The sequence below is a fragment of the Triticum urartu genome, chromosome 4 (genome assembly GCF_003073215.2).
Source record: "Triticum urartu cultivar G1812 chromosome 4, Tu2.1, whole genome shotgun sequence".
Lineage (NCBI taxonomy): Eukaryota > Viridiplantae > Streptophyta > Magnoliopsida > Poales > Poaceae > Triticum > Triticum urartu.
The window spans coordinates 331,341,835-331,354,815 of NC_053025.1; the positions used below are offsets into that span (position 1 = coordinate 331,341,835).

Sequence of the window (12,981 nt, forward strand, 5' to 3'; positions counted from 1 at the left end):
TGGTATGTTGTAATGATATCCACCTTGCTATGCGCTCGAAATGCGATTGTGCCCCAATCATGAATTCATCACGTGATTGGGATAGAGTCGCATCTTGGGCGCGACACCAAGAGATTTGAAGGACCAACATGCAGCTCAGAGGGACCAAGATCGAGCCCAAGGATCAAGATATCAGCAAGAGGAGGGCTTCCCTTGCCGGGCAGGCGAGCCCAGCAGGGGGCGAGGCCACCACCAGAAGCAGACTACCAAGGCTCCCCGGCAGAACCTGTCGGGGCTTGCGGGGGCAGAGCCCCCCCCCCCCCAACCACTCAAGCATGACTCACGTCGTGAGTCAGTATGGCGTCAAGCCGCAAGATGATTAAGAGGCCACCGTTTGCCACATGGCAGCCATTTCCTACGAGAGAAGCCTACAGATGACACCCATCCTGCGATGTGTCAAGAGAACAAGTGCAGAGCCAGCAAGATAGCCCGACAGGCCTTGCCGGGCGACGAGTGATGTGACACTTAGTGGCACATTTAATGCACCCTATCAACCCACGGAGTTAGGTATGATAGCACTATTCGCTAGTAACCCCTTAATCTATAAAAGGAGCCCTATGGCACTCGCAGGAGGGGATAGAAGGTTGGATAGTTGACAACCCCAAGCCACCACACGTAGTCGCTGCGCCCACAAGGCAAACCTTGTCGGGCAAGTGTACAATGCACCACCACATTCATTCCACCATCAATCCACTGAAGCAGGGGTAGGGACTTACGCCTCGCGGCGGCCCGAACCTGGGTAAATCGCTTGTGTGCTCCCCGACGCCCTGACGTGCGCTGGTCTTCTCTTTGTGCAATGCATCGTTCCCCTGCCAAGACAACAAGGGGCCACCCGGTCCCATAGGTGGCAGTGGAAATCCCATGACAATGTGCTAGACATATGCTTCATCATGCTCTCTTTGTGGTTCAATTCTTATCTTTTATGCGAGCATCATTGAAAGGCATTAAAGAAAAGCACTTGTTTGGAGATCACCCAACATTTACCCCTACTGTATTTATGTGTTCACATTATTAGGCTACTGTAGTAATCATGCTTTATTTCTTTCGTTTCAATAAAGTGCCAAGTAAGACCTTTGGGATGGCTTATGGTGATAGTTGATTTGACCTTGCTGAAAAACAGAAACTTTCGCGCTCAGGAAAACAATTCTCATTTTTAACAGAAGTGTGATAAAATGCTGATTATTTTTGCATAAGATCAATAGAAAAATTGCAAAGGTTTTCCTATTTTTCAGAATTTTTGGAGTAACAGAAGTATGGTTGGAGTACAGATTACTACAGACTGTTCTGTTTTTAACAGATTCTGTTTTCAATGCATAGTTTGCTTGTTTTCTAGTTTCTATGGCTTATATTGCTCAATATAAATTGTGGAAATGATATGCTACAGTATACATTGTGTGAGAAAAATTATGAATCTTTTCTTTAACAGTACCAAAGTGAAATGGTTTTCTCTTTATCATACTAACCTATCTCATGAAGTTCCGTTAAGTTTTGTTTGATTGAAGTTTTCAAGTTTTGGGTGAGATGTCGATATGAGGAGAATAAGGAGTGACAAGACCCTAAGATTGGGATGCCCAAGGCACCCCAAGTTAATACCTAAGGAAGAGCCAAGCAGCCAATCTTGGGGATGCCTCAGAATGCATCCCCTCCTTCATCTCCAACATTATCGGTAACCTCAATTTGAGTTATGTTTTCATTCATCACATGATATGAGTTTTACTTGGAGCGTCATTTTATTTTGTTAGGTTTTTCTTGATGTTACTTAGAATAATGTTTTGCATCTTTTATTTCAATAAAAATGTCAAGTATAGCCTTTGCTATGCTTATTTTGCAAGTCTACATGTTGCTGTTTTAAAACAGAAAGTTTATTGTTGTTGCAGAAATTACCTAGAAAAGTCAGAATGTGATAAAATGTTGAAACTTTCTGCAAAATATGCTTTTAGAAATTTTCTAGTGTGGTAAATTTTCATAATTTTTGGAGTTAAAGAAGTATTGATACTCTTGCATTCTTTATAGACCGTACTGTTTTGGGAGATTGTTGTTATATTTGCATTGTTTGCATATGTTTGCTTGTTTAATGATTCTATTTGAGGATAGGAGTATTAAATATGAAGAGGCATTTAGAATGAAATGTTGAATAATAATTTTAGTGATTTTCTATATTAGAGAATGATGAGGTTTTTGCATTGGTTTATACTAACTTATCTCATGAGTTCTTGTTGAGTTTTGTGTGGATGAAGTTTTTAGGATTTTAGGGAAACCGTGATATAAAAGGAATTAAGGAGACACAAAAGCTCAAGCTTGGGGATGCCCAAGGCATCCAATATAATATTTCAAGAAGTCTCAAGCATCTAAGCTTGGGGATGCCCGGTAGGCATCCCACCTTTCTTCATGAACAATTATCAGTCGAGCCTAAGTTTTTGCTTCTTCGGATGATGTGTGTTATTCTTGGGATGTCATTTTATTTTGTTTTGCTTGCTATTTTAATAAATTGATTAGATCTGAAAGTTTTTGAATAAGAGAGAGTCCTCAAATAGCTACCTATTTACTTAACTACTCGCTTGATCTTCACTTATATCTCTTTTGGAGTAGCTCGTCATTTACTCTTGTGCTTCACTTATATCCTATGAGTAAATCGTTGAATGAATTGAATATCATGAAGTTGAAATTATAGCATGCCTAGTGGTAGCTTCACATTGGGTTTAGAAAGTGAATCTCTTGAGGCTTGACAGTCATAATGTTGGTCATACAAGCAATTCACGAGTAATTAGTATAAGGAAGAGAACTTTCATGAATAGAGGAGGAGTCTTGGGCATGCCCGTCAAGCTCCACGCCAGACCGTGGGTGAAGGGCAGCCAAACCACGGACTTAGCACGTCCCGAGGGCGGGAACGCTCCTCCGACTGACCCTGCTTTAGGGGCGGCCAGCAGGCCAGGAACGCTCAATGCCGACGGGGGAGTTGATATATGAGGAGGCCGCTTCTCGGAAGACGCAACAACTTCAGCAGCAGGAGGGGGGTCGCAGGCCCCCGAGGACGACGCCCCCTAATCACCACCCGACATGTGCTCCTCAGCACCCGAGCCGCCGGCCCCCGCCGCAGCTCACTCCCCCGCACCGTCACCTGGGGTGAGCCCGGCGCCGGCGGCGAAGAAGGGGACCATGATGACGGGGTTCTCGCGGGGCCCCACCAAGCCGACTGGGCGTAGCCCCCACTCATCAAAGGAAGGCATGTTCGCGGAAAATGTGACTTTGTTCACGCAGCGGTACAACATGTAACTGTTCCTGGACATCTCGTCTGACAAAGGGACACCTGATAGGACCGTGAGCACTGTCTGCCGCGCTGCGAGAGGAAGCCCCTCCTCCTGAAACCTCATGTTGTCCTGTCTGCTAAGCAAGTCCCACATCGGGCGAGAATGGCGCAGTCACGCCAAGGTCCTTCAACCACCTCAGCCTGGTCCAGACGGGGGCAAGGCAGGGGCTCGTAAGCTTCTGATGACCCAGCCGGAGTTTGAAATAGCAGGCCCCATTGGAGCATGGAGCAGAGGGTTGAGCATGCCTGTGTCAAAAAACACCCATCGCATATGGAACTCGCTCGTGGATGAAGGGAGCTCGAAGTCTATCCCCGTGCCTGCCGTCGCAGCCCTGTCCTGGAAACCCACGCACCCTGAGCTCTGCTAGGGAACGTTGATATGCAACGAGAAGAAGTTGTGGAGGAGTGCCACGGAGGGGGCAATGCCCACCATGGCCTCACACGCGAAGGCGAAGACGGCAAGAAGGGTCACAGCCTAAGGATCGGGATGGAGCATGTGGATCTGATAGTGCTCGAGCACCGCGTTGAAGAAGGCAGAGAAGGGAGGAATCAGGCCAGCCCAGAGGGCATCAATGAAGATCAGAACCTTGGTAACTGCCTGAGCCATGCTGGTGCGAGACGCGGGCCAAGCCGACGTCTCTCCCCACCCGTTGGAACTGGAGGCAAGCATGGGGCGCACCTTGTCCGTGGCCTCGTTGTTGAGCACCCGAGGCCGGCCAAGCGCAGTCTCGAAGGATGGAGGCGCAGTTGGCGAGGACAGAGGTTTCTTCCCCTTTTCGGCTTGTTTCGGTGCCATGGCGGTGAAGCGGGTGGAGCACAGGTCGGATTGAGAAGGCGGAGCAGGGCATCGAGCCAGGACGGAGATTGGAAGAGCCGGGCGTGGCGAAAGAAGAATAACTGTGTAAGAGGCGGGGCCGCATAGCCAGGCGGATTCAAGGGCAGCATGGGGAAGCGGAGATGCCCACGTCCAATCAACCACCACGCGTCAATCGGGGCCGTAGGCTTTTGGGGCCCGCGGCGCTCCATACATGGCCATTGGCTTCGCCTCGAAGCCAAGCCCGAGCGCACCTTGGGCCCGGGGGCTACAGTCGGTGTTTTGGGAACAGGGGTCCCCAGACTTGCCTGTCTGCGGCCCACGACATGGCTAAGCTAGCAGGCCGTACGACCCATCTTCATCAACAAGGCATCCAAGACCCTCGCGAGGGAGACGACGCAAGACCTCCTCTGGAGTAGCCTAGCCAGGGAGGCTCACGAGGAGAGGAGATATCAAGGCAGTGCAAACCTCATGAGGCCCTCATGACGTGAGCCATGACGCACGACACCAGGCGGGCGCCAGTGCGCGCAGCATCCTTGTTTCCTCTTTGGTGCTAAGGAGGCCAGCGCAGGCGAAGAGTACCGAGGCATCAGGCAAAGGTTCCTATATTGGTGCAATGAGACCAATACCAGGAGGACGGCAAGACGGAGGTCATCGTGGAGCCCAAGGCGGCGTCACCACCAGAGCTTTTCGCAGGTGAAGACCACTTTTGTCAGGATAGCTTGTACTAGCTGTCCCCCTCCAAATTGTCCCACCGTTGTTGGCTCCCTTCCCGCTTGATATTTGGGAAGAGGACAATGGCCTATATAAGTAGAGCTAGCCACCATAGTAGGGGCATCTCATCTTAGCTTGATCCAACCCGATCGAGAGCCTACTCACAAGAACACCTTAACCTTAGGAGGTTGTTCTTCCCTTGTACTGTTCATCATCAGCCCTAGAAGCAATCCACCACCGCCACACTGGAGTAGGGTATTACACCACAACGGTGGCCCGAGCCAGTATAAACCTTGTGTCTTTCTGTGTTGCGAGTTCATCGAGTTCATCCGCGAGATCTTAGCGAGCTAGGGCGTAGATCGGTAGGAAGGAAAGACTTCGCGCGCACCCCAGTGTTCGAACCTTAAGGGTTGCTGGAACCCCACATCCGACACTAGCGTTTCCCTGAAGTCAATCCTCATGAGGCTGATCCCTCCAGGGACCCTCATGAGGGTGTCCTTGCCAGCGGTCCTCACGAGGCTGATCGCTCCAGTCCTGGCGGGGGTCGCGGTTGTCCCAACGTCCTCCGCCTCAGCATCCTCCACAGTCGTAGCCTCGGTAGTTACGCTCGGGGCGATGACCGAGGCACCCATCACGGATGGCCCTGAGCTCTTGGCAGTCGCTGGTGTTGTGGTTGTGCATGTTGTGGAAGACGCAAAACGGGCGGCTGCCCTTGGATGACTCCGGGTGGTCGCAGTTGGGCTTCATCTCAGGTTCGGCCGCGAGCACAGCTGGACCCTTGCGCTTCACGTCCTTGGCCTTGGCCTTCTTGTCTTCTTGGTCAGCCTCCAGAAGTCCCTGGAGGAAGAGGCGACCTTCCTCGGCCCTTGCACACCTGGTTGCCATGTTGAAAATCTCCAGGGCCGAGCACAAGTCCTCGTGTATGGCGAGCTCTTCCTTCATCTTGACATCACAGATGCCATCGGTGAACACCGAAATGATGGCCTCATCCGACACCTTGCGAATCTTGAGGCGAACATTGGTAAAGTGATGGATGTATTTGTGCAAGGTTTCTCCTGGCTGCTGCTTGTTGCGTCGCAGGTCACCCGTGGCCAGCGCACGGTCGCGTGTGCCCTGGAAGTTGGCGATGATGTCACATCCCTAGTTCTGGTATGCTATAGGCTAGCTGCTGTTTGCATCATGTTTATTTTTCAATGAACTTGAAATGGGGACATGTGAAAGCCTCGGATATCATTTTTGGAAATGATCACGACAAAAATTGCTTCAAATGGGTCCAAGAAAATGTTCCTATTTTTCCCTAAAAATATTGAACAGAGGTAAAATTCAAAACAATATTTTTAGGAGCTCAGAAATATTTATTTTTGGAATTGAGTTAATCCAATAATTATTTACATTGGATATATATATTATATATTTAATATATGTGCAATAGTTCTGATATTTGATGAGGGGCTTTGGAATAATCCTTTTAGTCCCTGCAAAAATTATCAGAAGAAAGCAAAATGATTTAGTGCTTAAAACTAAATCAAAATAAATAACAGAAAAGAAAACACATAACAGAAATGAAAAAGAGTCTTACCTGGACCACTTACCTGGCGAACTCGCACTGTGCAGCCCAGCGTCCCAGCAGGCCCGCCCAGCCGACTGGCACTGCCAGTCGTCCCCTTCCTCACGCTAGGAGGACAGGGGCACGCGCCCGGCGCGCACGGCCATGCGTTCGGCCACCTCTTGCCTGTATGCCTCAACCCCTCGTCGCTCTGGACGACTCCATGCCCGCTGGACCTCTCTCACTCTTTCTTGTTCCTCCCCCTCCCCTGGATCTCTCTCTCTCTCTCATGGCCGAGCGCTGCCATCGCCGCAACTCACCGCCATCGTAGCTACCGCCTCCCCCTCGCCCTCTCCTCATGTCTGCAAGCTCCGCCGCGACGCCTACTTCGTCTCCATCGAGCCACGTGCCGCGGGATGCTCTGGAATGCCGCCATTGCCGCCGTCTTCACCTCCGGCCACCCGACATCGCCGCCGCCTTTCTACCCGTGTTGGACCTCCCCCAAGCCTGCTGACACCTCTGCCGAATCCTCTGTGAGCGCCGCAGTCGCTTCCCCCTCTCTGTTTCATCATTCGCGCGCCGTAGCCGCGCTACCCACTGGACCCGAGCGGTCATGCTGCCATGGTTCCTCTCCATCATGGCCAGAGGCACCGCGGCTCGCAACCGCGGGCGTCACCCTGCTCCTGGTGACGCCAGGAGGCCGTAGAGCCCCTCCGGTCTCTCTTCCGTGCACCGCAGCACCTCGACCGCACCTGGCCGTGCTCCGGCCGCCACCGCGAGCTTTGCTCTGGCGAGCTCCGACCATCCCCCGGCCTCTCGCGTGTTCCTATGGATGTGCACGAGCTAGCCCGTCGCGTAGGTGGTCTCCTCCGCCCAAATGGTTGCTGGAGCGACGACCCCGTGCGCCTCCATCGCGTTCGGCCTCGCCGGCGGCTAAACGCCGGCGAGTTTGACCGTTTTGACCACTAACTGACTCAGCTGGAGTCATTGACATGTGGGCCCCGCCCCAGCTAATTTGTAGTTAGGGTTAATGTTAGTGTTAATTAGCTTTGTTAATTAACTGTGGCACTGACGTGTGGACTCCACACGTCAGGTTTGACCTAGGCAGCGCTGCTGACTACTGACATAAGCACGGAGTGCTGACGCAATTACTCCTTTTCTGGGTTTAAAAATAAATCAGGAAATTCCAGAATTTAGCCAAAACTTCAAAAATTCACATAAATTCAACCGTAGCTCAGATTGAAATAATTTATATATGAAAAATTATCATAAAAATTCAATCTATCCATCTGTACAAGTTTCATGCATGAACAACCAACCTAAACCTGCTGTATAGGTGGAAACACATGCATGGCATTTATAAATGTTTAATTTGGAGTTGCTGGTTCAAATGGACTTCATTAAACTAGAATGCTAGTTGCATTAGCACAAACAACATCACATCTACATGCCATGATCATGCATAATATTGTTGCATATGTTTGTGTACTGATTGCCAGCACCATCCTTCTCGATAGGTCCTGCTCCAGAGACCGTTCCACAGTACCTGTTAGAGGAGCAGTGCCCCCCTGTTGATCTATCAGGCAAGCAAAGCCCCTTGTTCATTCCGATACAACCCCACTCTCTTGCTCCCGCTCTCTTTTATTGCGTTATGACAACAACGATTCACCTGCTACTTTATGCTGCGGTAGTTGAACCCATTCCTCTGCATGACCTGTCATTGCCACAGTAAATAGTTGAAACCCACTAGCATGTGTAGGAGTTGATTGATCCATGTTGTGTTCCTACCACGCCATGCCTTCTATTGCTTAGAGTTGCGTCAGGTCTGATTCATTCGGAATGAATTGGAGTGTTGTGCCATGTTCTAATGCTGAAGTTAAGTGTGTGAACATGATTTGGTAAAGGTAGCGGTGAGAGGCCATGTAGGAGTACATGGTGGGTTGTCTCATTGGGACCATCCTTAAGAACTGAGTTCTGTGTAAGTTGTCCAATGACTAGCTACTACCACACATTGGGCTCCGGGCGGTCCAAGCTCTCTCGACTTATTGACTACCTTGATCTCTGTCTAGGAGTCGCAACTAGATTCTGGAGTTTGTAGGTAGTGCTATTTTTCTACCGAGTGGCACCCGGCAGGGAGGACTTGGGACAGACTAGGCACCGTGGCCCGGTGTACCACGTGGCACCTATTTGGTGGGCTTGGGAATCCTACACACATCATTTGGGGCTGTGAGAGAAACCCCGGCCGGATCTCCTTGCGGATGGAACCATAATAGGCGATAAACATGGACTAGATTTTTGCGTGGTTAGTCAGGTCATGGCCGACACCCTTGCCAGGCTTCCGCTTGAAGGTTGCCGAGATACACGACGTGTACATGATGGTAAGTGGTGAGAGCGTGTGTGAAGAAGTGCACCCCTGCAGGGTTAATATGATCTATTCGAATAGTCGGGTCCGTGGTTATGGACTTCTTGGATGCTTACGTTGTACATAGACAACTTAAAGTGGATACTCTAAAATTCTCAAGACAAGTGTGAGTGCTATGGATGGCCTTCTTGTAGGGAGACGGGAATGAATGCATAGTAGTGTATTGATGTGGTGATTAGTGGACTCGTGTGCGCTTTCCTACCTCAAAGAACTTACTCGTAGTCGTAGAACATGATAGCCACTGAGTCAAAGCTGGCTTGCTGCAACTAAACCCCACATTTTGCCTTTTTGATACTAATGCATGTATGATAGGATCTGATGTAAGTCTTGCTGAGTACCTTTGTACTCACGTTTTCTTTACTTATGTTTTGCAGAGGAGAACTCGGTCTCACTAGTAGTTCCTCTTGGACTTTGACAAGTAGCTTGTTACCTCATCTACGATCTTGTACCCTTGGGAGGGTCTTGTAGATAGTCAGGCTTCTCAACCTTTTTCATTTGTAGTTGTCTATACTCAGATATGTTATGCTTCCGTTGCTTGTATGCTCTGAATGATGGGTCATGTGACCCCTGTTTGTAATAATGCTATGCGGGCTCATCTAGGCCTTTATCTATATGAGTTGTTGAGTTATGTTGTGATGCCATGTTGTACAACAAATACTTGCATGTTTTGCGTACGTGTAATGTCTATTGCTATGTGTGGGATCTGACACCTAGTTATTTATTATTGCTAGCCTTTGTTATGGGGAAATGTCTCCTAGTGCTTCCACTGAGCCATGGTAGCTTGCTAATGCTCCAGAAGACTTAGGCTGGCCGGAATGTGTCCTTCTTTGTTCCTGTGTCTGTCCCTTCGGGGAAATGTCATGCGTTGTTCCTTTAAGTCCTTGTAGCTTTCTACGACTTGGGTTCATACATTCATGATCGACACGTTCGTTGATGGGTCATGTATGCCTGTCCCTATAAGTTAGTGCCACTTTGGATTCACGACTAGTCATGTCGGCCCGGGTTCTCTGTCATATGGATGCTAACGACACTATCATATACGTGAGCCAAAAGGCGCAAATGATCCCGGGCCAGGTAAGGTGGCACCCGTGGGAATACCGTGCGTGAGGCCGCAAAGTGATATGATGTGTTACATGCTAGATCGGTGTAACTTAGGATCGGGGTCCTGACAGATGAAGCGCTCCCACATCTCGTCCCAGGAGGAGATCGATCCTGCGGGTAGGTTCGGGAACAATGAGCATGCGCCATCCTTGAGGGCCATTGGAAACAAGTTCTCCATGACCTTATCATCACCGTTGGCCGCCTCGATGCTTAGTTCATAGAGCTGCAGGAACCCAGTGGGGTCGAGGGTGCTGTCGTAGCATGGGGGCAGGTCTGGCTTGAACTTCCTTGGCTAGACGACGCGGCGCAGCTCCGAGGTGAATGCGCGACAACCTGCCGCACTCACCGGGGCCCGTCATGGAGGTGGAACCCGATCTTTGCGCTCGTGCACCACCGCTTCGGGAGGCACGCGGTCTTGATGCCGTGGTGCTGGGAGGGCATGCGCCTCTCCTTGCGGCTGCTGCACCACCTGGCAGCTTTCCTTGTCAAGCGCTGGCGCCCTGCGCGGTGGGTCACACCGTGGAGCCTCATGCCTTGGCTCAGGGACAATATCTTGCCTAGGAGGCGGAGGAGGCGCACCATGGGCCACGTCTCTCGCAAGAGGTGGTGTGGGAGGCAGCGAGCGGGATAGCGCAGGGGCCTCTCCCGTGGCGCTAATGAGCACGGCAATGCGGTCCAGCTAGTCCTTGTAGAGGTCATCGGCCGGGCGATAGCGCAGGAGCTCGCGTGCCATGAGCAACGCAGCCCACGCTTTCGCCGGCCCTCGGTTGGCTTGGGATGATGAAGCGGCCGCCGGAGTCAGTGTTGGAGTGGAGGTGCGCCCACCGCGCTGCACAGAAGGCTGTAGTGACAAAGCCTGCTGCTCATGGGCCGCGGGGCTAGTGGCAGCGTTGGCCGGAGGCGATAGGGAACAGCGGGGAGCGCCATCGCTCGTAGCGGCCATCTAGGCGACACGTGCGGCGAGGGCGGCCCGGCACTCGGCACGAACTCGACGAGCATCAGCCATGGGGACGGCAAAACAGTGAAGAATCAACCGGAGGAAGAGAGCTCCGACGCACCCCTACCTAGCGCGCCAAATGTTGGATTCAGGGCTTCGCAAACCCAAGATAGATTTGAACTCTAGGGTGCGTGCGAAGAGCTCAATTTCCCCAATCTGCGTACCCGCGGATCCCACGGCCTAGCTTGATGAACTGGAAGGAAATGGAACCAGGCAGTTTACCCAGGTTCAGGCCACCTTGCGGTGTAAAACCCTACTCCTACTTTGTGGTGGATTAGCCTCGAGGTGGGCTGAGGATGAACTAGTACAGAGGAGGAGCTACCTCAGGATGTGTGTTCTTGTGCTTGTGTGAGCTGGTGAGGGTGAGGATGGCCTGAATGATCCGTCCCCATCTAAGGTGGTGGCTAGGCTATATTTATAGTGGCCTTGGTCCTCTTTCCCCATAATGAAGGCGGGAAGGGATCCCACAATGGCCAAATTCGAAGGGAGACAACTAGTACATCTTATCCTGACGAAAGGTGGTATGCGCCTGCAAAGCTTCTGGTTGTGACATCGTGGTGGGCTCGATGGTGACCTCCATCCTACCGTCCTCGCGGTCTTGGTCTTGTTGCATGGAAATGGAAACCTTAGGTTGATGCCTTGGGACTCCGCGCCTGCGCTTGCCTCTTTAGCACCAAAGAGGAAACCTGATGTATTGTGCCCACTGGCGCCCGCATGGCCTTGGTCCTCATGGCTTGCGTCATCCAAGCCGCACGAGGTGAGGGATCGCATAGAAATCTCCGCTCCTCAGGAGCCAGCCTAAGGAGGCCGCACCTTCTAGAGGTCTTGGCGGAGTCCGCCTCGCGAGGGTTGGCCCCTCGCGAGGGTCTTGTGTTGTTGGTGCTGAAGATGGGGAAAACTAGATATAGGGGAAAGCCATTTTGCTGTTGTTGTACTTAGTTCGCAAAAATTGGGGAAAACTAGATATATCCACGAAATGCAAAGGAGAATGCACCATGGATCGATAGCCCACTGAAAAAGTTTCCCCAATGGAAATCCGGAAGGCATCAAAAGTGGCAAAATTTTAAGAAAAAATAATTAGGAACCTTCCATTGATTGTGGGCATTGGTCGGACTCCGTGGGAACCGACGAGTGATGACCCAAAAGTATAGGGGTTCTATCATAGTCCCTTCGATAAGTAAGAGTGTCGAACCCAACGAGGTGCAGAAGGAAATGATAAGCGGTTTTCAACAAGGTATTCTCTGCAAGCACTCAAATTATAGGTAATAGGTAGTTTTGTGATAAGATAATTTGTAACGAGTAACAAGTAACAAAAGTAAATAAAGTGCAGCAAGGTGGCCCAATCCTTTTTGTAGCAAAGGATAAGCCTGGACAAATTCTTATATAGAGAAAAGCGCTCCCGAGGACACGTGGGAATTATCATCAAGCTAGGTTTCATCACGATCATATGATTCGCGTTCGGTACTTTGATAATTTGGTATGTGGGTGGACCGGTTGTTGGGTGCTATCCTTACTTGGACAAGCATCCCACTTATGATTAACCTCTATTGCAAGCATCCGCAACTACAACAAAAGTATTAAGGTAAACCTAACGATAGCATGAAACATATGGATCCAAATCAGCACCTTACGAAGCAACACATAAACTAGGGTTTAAGCTTCTATCACTCTAGCAACCCATCATCTAATTATTAATTCCCAATGCCTTCCTCTAGGCCCAAATAATGGTGAAGTGTCATGTAGTCCAAGTTCACATAACACCACTATAGGAGAGAAAACATACATCTTATCAAAATATCGAACGGATACCAAATTCACATGACTACTAATAGCAATACTTCTCCCATGTCCCCAGGAACAAACATAACTACTCACAAAGCATATTCATGTTCATAATCATAGGGGTATTAATATGCATATATGATCTGAAATTATGATCTTCCACCAAATAAACCAACTAGCATCAACTACAAGGAGTAATCAACACTACTAGCAACCCGCAGGTACCAATCACAGACTTAGAGACAAGAATTGGATACAA

At 50.1% G+C, this 12,981-nt stretch overlaps 1 protein-coding gene across 1 annotated transcript in view; it reads right to left on the reverse strand.

The window, feature by feature from the left end:
- Positions 1-5,444: 5,444 nt before the first annotated feature.
- Positions 5,445-12,981, reverse strand: part of LOC125554743 (14-3-3-like protein GF14 omicron) — a 37,566-nt gene continuing 30,029 nt past the window's right edge. The window contains exons 8-9 of the mRNA XM_048718185.1: positions 6,267-6,349; positions 5,445-5,987 (exon numbers count right to left, since the gene is read on the reverse strand). Coding sequence (XP_048574142.1) covers positions 5,445-5,987; positions 6,267-6,349 — 626 coding nt within the window. The remainder of the gene's footprint in view (positions 5,988-6,266; positions 6,350-12,981) is intronic.